General features: G+C 33.9%; 2 protein-coding genes across 2 annotated transcripts in view; one reads left to right on the forward strand and one right to left on the reverse strand.

The window, feature by feature from the left end:
* The window catches only part of LOC124359365 (protein mahjong), a 68,122-nt gene that overhangs the window by 40,594 nt on the left and 11,446 nt on the right, over positions 1-16,082 (forward strand). Inside the window, exons 20-24 of the mRNA XM_046812057.1 lie at positions 1,041-1,253; positions 3,037-3,217; positions 6,158-6,229; positions 9,387-9,526; positions 10,930-11,014. Of these exons, the coding sequence (XP_046668013.1) occupies positions 1,041-1,253; positions 3,037-3,217; positions 6,158-6,229; positions 9,387-9,526; positions 10,930-11,014 (691 nt within the window). The remainder of the gene's footprint in view (positions 1-1,040; positions 1,254-3,036; positions 3,218-6,157; positions 6,230-9,386; positions 9,527-10,929; positions 11,015-16,082) is intronic.
* The window catches only part of LOC124359373, a 42,186-nt gene continuing 29,399 nt past the window's right edge, over positions 3,296-16,082 (reverse strand). The window contains exon 10 of the mRNA XM_046812068.1: positions 3,296-3,377. Coding sequence (XP_046668024.1) covers positions 3,365-3,377 — 13 coding nt within the window. The 3' untranslated portion in view covers positions 3,296-3,364. The remainder of the gene's footprint in view (positions 3,378-16,082) is intronic.

Below are 16,082 nucleotides of genomic sequence, written 5' to 3' on the forward strand. Positions count from 1 at the left end.
TTATTGAATCGCTTAAGGGGCATGAGTTATACATTTCAGTTCAGTTATACATTTCTTTAAAGCAAGAAACATTATTTTGACTACAGACATTCATTTTCAGCTTTGTGAAGTTCATGGTAATGATATAATGAATAGAAATAAAGTGGTAAATGTTCAGAGTTCAAGGGTTCATGAAAATGTCCATGACGCCGAATGTTCGGAATCACTATTTGTGACCATTGAAAATTTTGTGAATGCAAAATTGAAACAAAAATTTATAAGACAGAAAATCTTCAATAACCACTCTTTCTAAAGAATATCCTAAGTGACTAGGTCTGGTTTGTATGAAGTTGTACTCAGAAAGTGTGCACCCAAACTCCTCACAGAGGACTTGAATGCTACATTTTTACAATTTCTTCATCTTTTTTGACTTGTTATCAAAATGTCAACTCAATGGCTAAATCGTTACTGAAGATGAAACATGGATATCCCATATCACCTCTGAATCCAAGCTATAGTTTTTGGAATAGCGGCATGTAATAACCACTCTTGTCAAAGTCAAATCCATACAAACGCTGTCACAGTGCAAGATCAAGACAACTGTATTCAAAGACAGTGTTGTATTCTGCTAGTGGACTTTATTTTGTTAGGAACCACAATAACTAAGAAATCTAATGCACAACATTGATCAACTTTGTATTAAGATATGACAGGAAGATTTTATTTAGTCTGTGGTGTTTTTGTTCAACATTTGTTAACCTTATCCCCTCTAGATAAGACCAGGCACCACTTATCGCATCTTTAAATTTCCTTTGTTTTTTTTATATAGACTCAACATTTGCAATATTTCATTATTAGATTTGATTTTTAAACAAAGAATAGTCTGAGGTCTGAGAATTTAACATCTTACATAGCTGAATTTTTTAGTTGTAATTGATTACTTAATTAGTTTCTTTTTCCAGTAAAATGTCATTACTGCTCATTGCCTACAGCAGAATGACTACCACACAATACTGTAAGTTTGGACGTATAACAAGAATTTGGTTTAATGTGTGTTACAGAAAGACAGACAGCAGAGTGGTGCCAAATGCTTGTCGGTCCCTACAGAAGCAGATATGTTGTGACAACCAGCCTTTGCCGTCAGCACCTGGCACCTTACCTTTCCTGAAGGAGTGTCATGTGACTCTCGACTCAATCATCACAGAGTACCTCACCAACCAGCACGCACTGTGCAAGAATCCAATGGTCACATGCCCTCAGTTCAACCTGTTTGTGTGAGTTCAATGTTAGAACATATTGTGTTAGAAACCTGTATAATGTACAATAACATACTGTAGAATATGTTATTTAATCAAGGTTTGAAGAGTCAATAACGTGTTAAACACATGTCAATAATTAAATTTATATAAAAAACATTAGCCTAATTAAAGTTTTTGAAAAATGTTTATGTGTACTCTGGATATTGTGATACAATAGGAGTTTGTAAACTCAATCATTATCTTGTGTAATTTGTAGCAGATTCAAAATAAACTTGGCAAGAATACCAATTAACACATTTGCTGTTAAAATAAATTTGACTGGTCATGGTAAATGCAGGATTTTTTTTTAACTTACCCAAAATTAAGTCAGAGCAGCTAAAAAGGTTGTACAAGGTTGTCCAGGTAACCCTACTGCCAGATTTGGTGATGTCATAACTGTGACAATTGTTGTCAGCCGCACCTAGCGCCGGTCCCCGCTTAGTCAGTACCGCAGGAAACTGGGTCTATTACTCCTGAATGGCATTGTCACTCGCAGAAGATTTTGTCAATTGCACAAATAGTGAAAAAATTGTTTTGTGTACAAAATTGAAAACAGTCCATAAACATGCAAAAACATCATCGGCACAACTTTCTGAACTTGAATTGATATCATTCTGTTCACTCATAAAGTCTTCCACTAGTTCATTGTCGTCCTCCATATTGCCTAAATACAATAATAAACACACATACACAGTCACCTTACACCATACACGACAGACAATAAACAATACAGCACAGCCAGCAAATGAAGGTTGCAAACCACGAGCGGATTGCTAATAAACAATGTATGAAACAGGCACACAACACATGTCAAATGTCACAATGTTCCACGCAACTGCTAGGCTCACACTGAGGTAATGGCGGCCAAGAAAGCAGATGTCTGCTATTGTTGTCATCCGCATGGCACACCAGAATTGCATGACAACAATAAATTGTCATCACCCGCAGCGAGTGTGTTAAAAGTTACTAATAAGATAACATATTATACCAATTAGTTCTATGTTTAATAAATTGTATTTAGTTGCAATACATAAACAAACAAAAAATATATATATATATATATATATATATATTATGAACAGTTCAGCAAAACGACTTGTAATTTTTCAAAAATATGTTATAGGGCGTGCTCAAAGTGATAACAGTAAGCTAGTAATTTCAACTGTTTATTGTAATTATCAGCTGATCATTAATCTGAATTACATTACATTGATAACTCAATTTGTAATTGTTATATGTGTTCAGTTTGGATGGAACTCAGTTAAACCTTTATTACTCCATTACTATTTGTTTTAGTGAAATAAAATTTGTCTTGTTCATCTAAAAGTAACTTATATTTTACTGTCGTTACAACTTTGTTCGTAGAATATCAGGTTTTTTTTAGTTATTACAGTTCAAAAATTGTATGTGGCCATGAGCAAAACTAAAGATTTTTTATGAAACCTAAACCTGTTTCAAACTAAATTTATTCTTATTTATTTTTTAACATGTAAACATACAAATAATTTTGAATTACCTGTAATACATCAAATGCAAAAATAAAGTTCTGAAATGTTAATTATTGGTAACCTTTCAGTTATTTGGTATCTCATAAGGTTTGTAAATGATAGTAATATTTATAATCCTAAAAGCATATTATGTATCTGAAACTTAAAAGCAACGTGTACTCATGAAATTGAACTTTCTTCAGACCGTTTTTGAAAGGAATAGTTTCAATCAGAAGGATCTAGTGAGGTTGACACTTGTGTTGTGTGTGCAGGCCTCACAAGTGTCCTGATCCCAAGCCGAGGAATGCTATACCTGCTAACTTCGCCATGAGACTGATGAGAGGCACGCCGTCTCGGAGGTTAAACAACCGTCTTGTACATTCTAGGTTCTGCCCTGTGAAGACGTTTCGATTGGGTGAAGATGATGGCTTTTTTACATGCTGTGAATTTATTGTGAGCATTCAATGTATAATATTAATTACTAATAGATCAATAAGTACTGTATACAATAAGAATTTGGGGTAACATTTTTATTTCAATTTTACTCGAGATAATAAATCTGAACTCCCGTTGGTCTAAGGTTCCACGTCAAGGTGTCGTCTAACTCTGGTACCTGCAGCACACAGTTTGTTTAAGCTCTGGTAGTGAACATGTTAATGTAGTACAATTAGGTTGATTTAATTAAAATGTTGTGTTTTAGTTATTGGTAAAAACTTGGAATAGTATACAGTGATTAAAAAAAATTTTTTACTAAAAGTAGCTTGGTCATTGAATTGAACCTCTCAATTTTGCAATAAAAAAGTTCAAATAAAATATTATAACTTAGTCACTGTTAAAATCTTATATCAATGAAATCATCCTTAATATAGCTCCCCAATAAATGGTAAAACATTAGTAAACACTAAAATACAAAAGAAAATTAGAGTGTCGTATTGTAAGTTGATTATTTTAACGCTTTAACAGCTACGTGGACGTCACTGATAAAATTCTGATTGATTGGTAAGGCCTAACCGTACATTATATATGCAAAATTAATGAAATGTGTGTGTGTATGTAACAGCTAAAGTAGTTAATCCAGTTATTACATGTAATATCCAGTCATTATGTTATGTTGAGTTAGGTCGGGTCAGGTCTGGTCACTTCACTTCACAAAGCTGTTTTGTCATGTGACTTCCCCCGCCATTCTGAAATTATTACTTTGACCAATTTGAGTTGTTATTCTTCATAATGTTAGGTCAGAGTAATTGTTTTATAGGACTATTATCACTTAGCAAGTGTGGGTTGCAATTATAGTAAATAAACTAGATCATAAAATAAAATGGCAGACATACTGCAAGAAAGATTATTTCCTGCTGCATATTAAACAGTTTAACAGCTTATTTTGTGTGAAATGTGTGAATAGATGTGATTGGTTGAAAATGATGTTTTTTGTTGGTTCCACTGTCTTGATTGACACACAACTCTCAAAATAAGTTTGTAAAACTTATTATTACAATCATTATATCACATCTATAGGCAAAAAATAAAACGAAATATTAAATAGAATCTCCTGAATTGATTCCTACCAGTATCATCGTATTGTGCAAACTAACAATGCAATTAAATAATTAGTCTAAATATGTCTCAGATGTCTTCTCCACAGTTCTAGGATTAATAATTTAGCTTGACTCAGAATGGAATTGAATATAAAAAATTGTAAGATTATTTCCAAGTAAAATCTTTTTACTTTCTCTTATTATCTAATAGATTACTACAATGTGGTAAAAAACAGATATATCCCTTGATCATACTAGATGTTCCATAACTAGTTTAAACTTCATTTGTGATATTTCTGTTCTCCTTTCTTTACAAAACAACAAATGTGGTTTTTATTTCAACTCCTTGTATGTGAGGCATTCTTACCTGATTATAAAAATTAACTATTGATTCCTGCATCTGCCTTTTCTTTAACCCTAGAACTGGCGGTCATTTCATCCTGTAGTGTCGGGCTGTTTTGGAGCTTTGCGCAAGGTTTTTTTTTAAAAAAATTATTAAAAATATAAAATAAAAGCAATATAAATAAGAGTATATATTTTTGTGTTCAGAATTAAACGTAGAATTGCACTATATTGTAAAATTAACCATCAAAAATTTTCTAATAAACACTTTTTTTAATCAAATATAAAATTTACGAAAAATATTTCTTAAATTTGGGGGGGACCATACCTAGCAAATGAAGTTATAGTGAGAAATATTTATAAATGAGATAGCCATTCTGTGTCAAATTTTATCTAGTTTCAGAAAAACATAAACATTATACACATTTATGAAAGCATCATAAAGCTATAGAACAAAAAGCAGCGATGCGTATAAATTCTGAAAATCGGGTGTACACGTAAGACTTTGGTAAAACAAGTTTTGCTAATACATTTAACTATGAATACATGTTATTTTGCATATTTTATTACTTAGAATAAAATAGAATATACAGTAGTAATGAAATAATTACCATAAATTATTTTTTGAAAAGTAAAAAAGTTAAATTTTGCCATTATTCAAAAATTTTGCGAAAAATTTTCATTCAGCAAAATATAAAATAGTTTCTAAAGCTTGTACTATATCAAAATTTATAAATTTATGGTTTATAAGTAATAGGAAATATTATGTAGTTAGAAAAACTATAAATATAACTAAAGATATTGAAAAAGTATAGAATAACCCAAACAGTTATTATATATAACCAAAGAAATTACAGGCAATATATATATTATTGTGAAAACTATCTATTTACCAAAAATAAATAGTTACTTCAGAGCTAAAAGAGTGCTATAAATAACGTTTAGTAAGTGAAAACAATAACAAACTATGTGAAATGAATTTTAGCCAAGTCATTTTGCCATAGCCTACACAAAGCCGGTAATTTCTCAAACATACTTCAGTAAATAGAAATTGATTTATTCTAAAATATATATGTTTACACTACTACGACATCAAACAACAAACTTCACATTAAATACGACACTAAAACACGCGTAAAACTATTAAAACTTACAAATATCCACAGCTCGGCACGAAAGTGATACAGAACGGCAGCGGCAATATGGCGGTCACAACAAACGGCGTCGCGTTTTCTTTTACGTTCAAAATAACAAGCTTGCTACGTCATAACCATAATACAAAGAGGAATAAAACTCATCTGTTCCTTAGCATTTTTCTTCCCGAATCTAATGGTGCATGAATTATATCGATACGTTACCGGAGTATATTGTAAAAAGTAATTATACGAGGGAATGTTTGATCGACAAAATTTTGACGGTTAACACCACAAAAGCGGCATTAACCGACATAATTATGTCGATTAACAGTTCTAGGGTTAATAACTCTAATTGTTTGACATGTTGAATTTTGTTGCAGGGTAAAGACAGACAACTTATTGTTGGAACGCACCAAGGAGAAATCAAGATTTTCAACTTACATTCAGGATCTGTAAGTTTTAATTTCTTTGATGTGAATTTCATAGAAATAACTATCAACATTGTTAATACTATGCATTATCGTATAAATAAAAATGAATCGCTAAATGTGTTGCTAAAGCGCTAATCTCAGGATAGTTGGACAGATAGGGCTAATTTTTTTTAATATTCGCGTAAAGCCATGGAAGTTTTTATTGAGAAACAAATTTTAAAACGTTTGCCAGAATATTTCAGAATTCATAAAAAATAATGATAATATTTATGAAACACAATCCAACTTTAACTGACGGTAAACAGCTGCTGTTGACACATTCAGCTGAAGTTCACCAAATAGGTAGAAACATTTGTTTACATTTAAATTTTAGAAAGTATTAAATATACAGTGCAGAAATTAAAGTAGTGAAATGTACATTTCAAAGACGAAATTACTATCTAACTACAGATTGCATCAGTGAACCATCTAATACATTCAAATATTAGAAATACTATTTAAATGATGTTATAAACCCTATTTTACTGAACAAAGCTGTGTATGTTTGCACATAAGGTACTTGAAATGGACTGATTCCCTCGGTATGGACACAAACATGCCTCAAATTCTTTTCCAGACTACAATCTGAATCACAACACTTCTAATGCAAATTTTACTATCATTAAATATTTTGATATATTGAATGAACTTAGTTTTAAGATATTTCTCCCTCTTCCACTTCTTCCACTTATACTGGAAGCAGAACACAAATGGCGGATGTAGATGCTTTTAGACCAAAGTAGCCCTTTTAAGCTTACATATGCATACATTTTCTTGATCAGGGCAAAAACACAAACTCAGCTGTGGAACCGTATATAAATTAGACAGGTAGTGGATTAAATGGCCAAAATAGCCACTAAAAGATTTTTTGTTTTGAGATTAAGTATATATACAAGGTCTGTCCAAAAAGTATCCGACCGCCGACCAGTAGGCGGCCGCAGCGTAACCGACCGGCTCAAACCAGTTATTGGAGGGGAGGGGCGAGCCTACTCCTTCTCATATTAGGCATTAAATACGATCCGGTCACTCAGTGAGTCACAGCGCTCTGTTCCGTACAGTACTGTTGTGTGTGTGTGTTGCATTTCAATATGACTGAATGTTGAGCAGCGCATTTGCATTAAATGTTCCCAAAAACTTGGCCATTCAGCATCAGAGGCGATTACTATGATACGGAAAATTTATGGTAACATGTCTATGGGCGATACACAAATAAAAGATTGGTTTAGGTGGTTTAAAAATGGCCCCATATCAGTGGAGAATGATGACCGATCTGGCAGGCCTTCAACGGCCAGAAACGCTGAAAATGTTGAACGTGTTCGTGCAGCAATTAATGAAAACCGTCAATTGACTGTCCGAGAGCTGGAAGAAGATTTAGGAATACCAAAATCGTCAGTTTGTAACATTTTACATGAAGATTTAAAAATGAACCGTGTTTCGGCAAAATTTGTTCCTCGGTTGCTGACAGAAGACCAAAAGAACTGTCGACTTGAAATCTGCGTTGTTCATCACGAATATGCTCCAAGAGGCCAGACAGTGAATAGGGAGTATTATCTTGAGGTCCTAAGGCAGCTACGAGATGCAGTGCGAAGGAAACGACCTGAACTGTGGACAAGCCGTGACTGGATCCTGCATCATGACAACGCGCCAGCTCATTCCTCAAATCTTATTCAGCGTTTTTTGGTCAAACACGACATCAACCAACTACGACAGCCTCCCTTCAGTCCTGACATAGCTCCTTGTGACTTCTGACTATTTCTGAAATTCAAAATTCCTTTGAAAGGGAAAAGACTTAACGATGTTGAACAAATAAAACAAAATGCGACAAAGGACTCGTTAGCCATTCCGCAAAATGAATTTAAGGAGTGTTTCCGGAAGTGGTAGTGGCTTGTGGAGGGGAGTACTTTGAATGGGACCAGATTGCCGTTACCGCCGAGTAATGTCAGTTCATGCCAGACATCAAGGTCAGATACTTTTTAGACACATCTCGTATATATATATTAAGTATATGTTTTCTTTATAATTATGAAGAATAAACAGTAGGAATAGACATTTTTAGACAGTTAATTGATAGAAATGCTATAGACTTAGGGCTTCTCACTTCTACATGTTTATTTATATTTTCTTTGTCAGGAGAACAAGGAAAACTAAACTTATGGCACTGGACATATCTTGGGTCACAAGTAGATAAATAACAAGATCAAAAGTAGATTGTGAAAATAAACATTGTATATATTTTCTATATAAGGCCAACAAGGCCAATTCAACTGTGGCAGTGTAAATACATTAGACCGGAATTGAATTTCAACAGTCGGAATAGATAGTTTTAGACAGTTTGTCAATAAATAGGCCATAGACGTAGGGTTTCTCAGTCATATCTATGTACATATTTTATCTTCATCTGACAACAAGGCGAAATCAACATTTATAAGTGTGTATTTTCTTGATCGGAGCATTAGGGTGGGCAAAATAAACTGTAGCATCAGAAATGTAATAGATTCGAACCTGAAATGTAAGCTGCTACACCCGCCAATCCTAAATATAAACCAGTAAAATGTTATTTAACTTTTGATACTCTTTTGAACTATAGGCACTGAAATAATTAGTAATTACCTGCTATATACCTACTTCTGTTTGAATCTATACATATAAAACAGGATGTTTGTATAAATCTAACATATTGTTTGTATTTAATAAAACATTTTTGCTTAGTGAGTTAATTTTACTTAGGATCTAAACAGATTATTTAAGTTCTAATACCGTATCAACTGTAACCATTACAGTTTTTAAGTGAAAAATTAATTTTTTCAAGCCAAGAACTGTAGTAATAGATGATATTGTATAATAATTTGTCAAACAATCCCAACAATAGGTTATTCCATAGATAACAACTGCTTTTTAAGATTCTATTGTTAAAAGTATTGTACAATTATCTACTTCTCTCTGTCTTTAATTGTTTATTATGATTCAGCTGATTCAGAATAATCATTTATTATGATTCAGAATTGTCACACTTTGTTAAAATGTATTTTTGATTATCAACATATAGGAATAGGATTCTATTGATAAATTATAGGACCTTTAAAACTATTAATAGCTCATAATTAATAATTAAAATATTAATTTAAAATCATGTTTTTAGGAAGAAGCGACATTCCAGTGCCACGAATCGTACATTTCAAGGCTAGAAAGTAATAAAGATGGAACATTGCTTCTTTCTTCATCAACCTGGAGGAGACCTCTTTCAGCTTTGTGGAGTGTAAATAGTTTATTTGAACAGAAGTTAGTAACATTCATTTGTTCCATTGTTTCTTTACTTTAGGGAGTCTATTAGTTAACTTATTTTATCTAAAGTTTAGTATTAAAACTCAGGAGGGAGGGTAATAGGATTTGTATAGTTACAATTATTCTTTATATTGATTAATTGACAAAACCTATTTCATTGTATTGTATAGTTAATAAATATTCTTGGTTCTTAATTAAATTGGTAAGTGTTGAACTAATTCAAGATTTAAAATTCGATCCCATATCTGGGATACACAATATAACATATAACGCTTATGTTTTAAAATTTCACCTAATAAATAAAACAAGAAGCTTCCAGTTACTTAATTAAATTGGTAAGTGTTGAACTAATTCAAGATTTAAAATTCGATCCCATATCTGGGATACACAATATAACATATAACGCTTATGTTTTAAAATTTCACCTAATAAATAAAACAAGAAGCTTCCAGTTACTTAATTACTGTTTCGGTATTTTGTATTTACAAAAGGCAAATTGCCCATAACAATTTTGGATATTCCTTCCTGACTTCTGCATATCACAGTATTTTGTTATGATTCATATGTTTTATCTTCTTTGTAATCTGATATGTTATACTTCATATCCAACACAAGATGTACCTGAACTCAAGTGATTGATTTGGACTTACAGATCTCAAAATATATTCTTTCCTTATTAAATTGATATCATATTTTTTTAATGAGTATGTGCTTATCGATCCTGTTAAATTTGAATCCTCATTTACAAATATAAAAGATAAGCACAGAAAACTCCACTGTTAGTTCTAAGGGAAAATATCAGTCTAAAATAGGGTTTTAATATTATAATTATTTAGTTGCTACCTATAACTGCTTCCTTGCAGTGAGTGGAATCCCAGATATAAGAAGATGGCAGGGTTAAAGTTAGGTTTAAATTGAAAACAAAACTATTTTTTATAAATAATTGAGTATTCCTAGCCTGGAAAAGTTGGTGAACAGAGGTAGTTAGCCAATTATATTTCCTTACACATGCCTGCAAGTATATCATACTAAACAGTATATCATATACGATTTGACAGTTATTAGAATTAATCATATTTATTAATAATGTGAATTGTACAATCACATGTTGACAAATTATATGCAAGAAAAATATATAGATACAAATTTGAGTGATTTCTAAATTTAATATAATGGATCTATCAGAATCTATATGAATTTGAAACTATCTCAATTATAGTGTTTGAAAAAGATTTTCAAAAATAAAAGCTTTTTATTTTTACTAGTTTTTATTTAACTCCTTAAACATTATTTGTTGTTACTAACAACTCCTTTTAAGGTTTTAGCATTGTTTTGTAGTTTTATTTCAGAGTTGTTGATCTTTTCTTTAAAGAATCTTAATTTGTTAATTATTTTTCCAGATTTGCGATGGATGAAGAAGAACATGTGGAATTCAGTAAACTAGCTCAAGATCGTGTTATTGGAACAAAAAGTGAACATGCTACTGTAAGTAACATAGAGTATAAAACTACTGGTCACTAAAAAATCGTAAAATACTGATCTTTTTTTATTCACTCAGGTATTTAAACTGACACATCAGTTTTTGCTATCCAGTAAGGAAACATATTGCATATGGCTTACCAACCCTATTCAGGCTCACGTTGCCTAGCTCAGTCTGTACAGAGGCACAGACAGGAGCAGGAATTTGTCACTTAACCCTTTTAGTGCTAAGGAGTCTGGCGCATTGCCATACCCAAGAGTGCTAAGCATAGACAATAGACAATAGACAATATTCTTTATTCATAAACGTTGAGTTTAGAATTTTTGTTAATACAATAAAGGACATACAGAACATAAAATTAAAAATATCAGTTCATGATGCAATTGATTTCCAGTTTATGAACTCTTGAATAGTGTAGAAGGGTTGCTGGAGAAACCAATTTTTGAGTGAGTTCTTCAGGTGTTTGGCTGGTGTTTTCTTCAGTGAGTCTGGTAGAATGTTGAAATAGATTGCTCCTTTATATGATGGTTTCCTCTCATATAAACTTAGGTGGTGTGTTTCAAGAGCAAAGTGGTGTCTATTTCTTGTGTTGTAGCTGTGATGGTCTCCAGTTCTAGTCTGTCCAGTTGTTACAGAGTGCAAAATAGTATCAATTATATAAAGAGCTACTACTGTTAAAATCCTCAGTTCTCTGAAGGCTTCCCTGCAACTGTCTCGTGGTCTCAGTCCAGTAAGAGCTCTGATGGTTCTCTTTTGTATTACTAATACTCTTTGTAAATGTGTTGCTGTTGTACTTCCCCATACAATTAATCCATATCTAAGGTGGGACTCAAAGAGAGAATGGTAGGCTGATTTACCCATATCTATATTGCTAATTTGTTTAATTCGTCGTACTACATAAAGGCAGGAGCTAAGTTTTTTGCAGAGTTTATCCACATGAGGCTCCCAGGATAGTTTGTTGTCTAGAGTCAGACCTAGGTATTTTGTTGATGTTGTTACCTCTAGCTCTGGGAGACCCCTGTGATGGTTTCGGGAGGCAGTGAAAATTAGCTGCTGTGTTTTCTTCTCATTTAGTACCAGATCATTGATATGGCAGTATTGCTTTGCCATATCAAAAGCTATATACGAATTGATGTCAAGTTGTTCTTTGTCTTTCTCAGTAATAATAAGGGCAGTGTCATCAGCATACATCACAACCTTGCAGTATTTCTCCAGATATTGTGGGAAGTCATTTGTCAAAAGAGTGTAAAGCACTGGACCAAGCACAGATCCTTGAGGTACGCCTCTTGTTACTGGTAATAGTTCCGACTTTATTTTGTGAATTACTCCGTTGCTTGATGATGTAAGCTCTACGAGTTGTTTCCTGTTGCTCAAGTAGCTTTTGAACCAGTCTGCCTCTTTGTCTTCAATTCCTAATGATCTGAGTTTTTTAATTACTAAGCCATGCTCTAGGCAGTCAAAGGCCTTACTGAAGTCTAGGAAGATACTTGTAGCTATACAACCTTCTTCTAGTTTGTCGATAATAGATTCAACTAGCTGAGTTATTGCTGTGGTTGTTGATTTATTCTTCTTGAAGCCATGCTGTCTTGGAGTAAGAAGTTCATTTTGATTCAGGTGGCCTAGAAGTCTTTTCAAGATGACACGTTCTAGAATCTTTGAGAAGGTTGATATTAGTGAAATGGGGCGGTAGTTGCATGGTTCATTCGTTTGACCGTCTTTATATTTAGGATATATTTTTGAAGTTTTGAAACAATTTGGAAATATTCCTTGGGAAAGAGATTTATTAATTAAATTTGTTAGTGGGATGAGAATTTCATTTTTGCAATATTTAACCAATTTTGATGAAAAATCATCTTCTCCTGCTGAGGACTTTTGTTTTAGTCCATTGATAATTTTGCTAATTTCATCACAGTTTGTTTTATAGAAGTACAAATTGGATTTTGAGGTGTCTTGGGTTATTGTTTTCGTGTGCTTGTTATTCTGCGTACTGTTCATGAGTGTTCTTTCAGCTGTGGTTGCAAAATATTCATTGAGATGATTTGCTATTTCTGTTGGTGAAGAGATGGTTTCCCTGTTGACGATGAGAGTGTCTAGCTGCATGTTTGAGGTACGAGACTTTCTTTCCTGGTTAATTATATTCCATAAAACTTTGGTCTTGTTGTCTGCTTCCTCAAATCTGTTTGCGATCTCTTCTTTCTTAAGTGTTTTTAATTTCAGATCATAGGCTTTCTTCTTTTGTGCTGCTTCCATCTTATCCTCTGGTTTCCCTGTGAGAATTGCTCGGTTTATGGCTTCTAGGTAATTGTCCTTGAGCTCATTGCTTTCTGCATCCCATATTTTTTTGAGGTTGTTCTTTTTTAGTTTCATAGTAGAGAGAGGACAGGAGATGTCTAATGCTTGTTGAAGTGTTTTGTGGAACATTTCAAATGCGTCATCAACATTGCTTGTTTGTAATACCTTACTCCAGTCCTTTACTTCCAGTAAAAGTCTTAAGTCCTCCATTGTATATTTGTTTATTTTTCTTGTCAGTGTCTGTGCTGGGATGAGTCTTTTGTCTGTATTGATGTTACATAACTGGGCACAGTGGTCGGATATTCCTGTGTCGAGGACTTGGGTAGATATGTCAGCTTCACTCATGTTTGTACATATAAAGTCGATGGAGGTTTGGCTACTATGCGTTATTCTTGTGGGGGGCAGTTTAAGTCTTCTCAAGTCATATCCTAGGAGTGCTTCTTCCAGTTTCAGTGTGTTTTCATTCACTGTCATGGCATCTACATTTATATCACCCATTACAATCATAGGATTATTTGTTGTAAGAGCGTTGTCTAGTTGAGCCATGAGTACTTCAATGGCTTGGTCAAGATTACTGCTAGGTGATCTGTATACCCCTAGAATATACAGTTGCTGTTTTTTCAGTTTTATTTTAAGAAGGGTTGTTTCACATATACATTCTGAGGCTGGGTTGGATGTTGAGACAAGTGTTATGTCATTTTGCACATTGGATTTTGCAAATACAGCAACACCTCCTTTTTTTGTGATTCTGTCTGCTGAACCCTCCAATTAAGCTATACCCTGTAAGTCTGGTATGTTCTAACTTTTCAAACATTAGGCCATGTTCTGATAGTATTACTATGTCGGGCTTAGTGTAGTGAAGAAAGTGTGTTACTCTCTCAATTTTATTCTGTAGTCCATCTACATTTTGGTGTGCCACTACTAATCTTTTTCTGTTTTTGGCTTGATATATTTTTTGTTTACAAAAGTCCTGGTTTTGTACTGTATTTTCTCTTTGTCTTTTTGTTTTTGTCCCATGTCTAAAAAATGAGTGCTTTTATTACTGTTGTCAGAGGATTTAGTTAATTGACGTTGGTTTTCCCTGAAGCAGTCAATGTTTTTATTAATAAATTCTTCAATGGATTCAGATGGATCCAGTTTTGTTGCAGTTACAGAAGGTTTTTCACGGCTACATCTAGCAGAAGATGAAGTTCTGAGCTGAGAAATTGGTTTGTCCAATACAGATGAGGGATCCGGGAAGTGAATATCAGCTTCCACCTCTATGATATTAAAATCTTCATCGTCGCTTAATGCTGTTATAGACAGTTTTTCTGGTGGGGTTTGGCTGATTCCCTCTGTTAAATTTGTCGGTTGGCTGGGTTCCCCTGTCAGTGCTGTTACAGACAATTTTTCTGGCGGGGTTTGGCTGATTCCCCCTGTTGAACTTGTTGCCTGTGAAGTTGTCAGTTGGCTGAGTTCCCCTGTCAGTGCTGTTACAGACAGTTTTTCTGGCGGGGTTTGGCTGATTCCCCCTGTTGAACTTGTTGCCTGTGAAGTTGTCAGTTGGCTGAGTTCCCCTGTCAGTGCTGTTACAGACAGTTTTTCTGGCGGGGTTTGGCTGATTCCCCCTGTTGAACTTGTTGCCTGTGAAGTTGACAGTTGGCTGAGTTCCCCTGTCAGTGCTGTTACAGACAGTTTTTCTGGCGGGGTTTGGCTGATTCCCCCTGTTGAACTTGTTGCCTGTGAAGTTGTCGCTCCGTTGGATTCACCTGAAAGTGCTGTTGTAGGTAATGTTCTAGTTGAAATATGACTGTTTCCTTTGTTCAGCCTTAATTCTTTATTTTTTGTATTTGTTATTTTGGCCACTTGCAGAGATACGCTAAAAATATTCTCTTTTCTACCAGAATTTTTTGGTTTTATAAAGCTGGTAGTAGTTTGGTCCTTGAGTCTGTGCCTTTGTTTACTGCAGTAAGGACTATGATTTATTAAGTAATTGACATGTTTAGGTAAGGTGTTATGGTCGAAGTGAACAGTGAGCTCCTTTATTCTGTGCTCCATTTCATCCTGCCTCTTTTTCAGCTGAGTTATATCCAAGAGTAGAGGTGTACTTATCAGTGCGGGAGTAGGTGTTGTGTTGCATGTTTGGGTTTCTATAGTTCTATGGTATTTTGGATTCTCCGACTCAACAGTGTTTTCATGTAAATGTTTTGCTTCATTGTCCATCTTCAAAAGTGTTTTTTCTAGATTACTTATCTTTACTGAGTATTGTGTAAGCAGTTGGCTTTGAGTTTGGTCATGATCTTCAAAGATGTGTTGTTGTTCTATCCGTTGTTGCTTACTTTTATCGAGTTCTAGGAGAGTATCTTGAAGTTTTTCTTGTAACACTTCAATTTTATTTATATATTTTTCTTCATTTGCTAGAAGGTCCTCTATTTTAGCCTCCATGCTAGCCAGGTTAGCCTCTAACATGGACTTGTGCTTGTGAATATTTTGGATGTCTTGTCTTAGTCTATTATTCTCATGAAGCAGTGCATTTCCCACTTCTGCAGCTAAAGTTAGTGAAGTCTCTAGGTCAGGTTCTTCTAGTGTTTCACGTTCTTGTACTTTTGACTTCACATCCTCAAGTTCTGAGATTTGGTCACTACTTTTAGACAAAAAGGAATTTTCTTTGTAGGGGGATTTTTCTGGGATTTTACCAATTTCACACTCATTGCAGATCCAGGTTTTTTCTGACTTGGACATCTTTGTAAGGTTTTTTTCTGATAATTGTACACATGCAGCATGGTACCACAATTGGCAGGG

Source organism: Homalodisca vitripennis, chromosome 1 (assembly GCF_021130785.1).
Source record: "Homalodisca vitripennis isolate AUS2020 chromosome 1, UT_GWSS_2.1, whole genome shotgun sequence".
NCBI lineage: Eukaryota > Metazoa > Arthropoda > Insecta > Hemiptera > Cicadellidae > Homalodisca > Homalodisca vitripennis.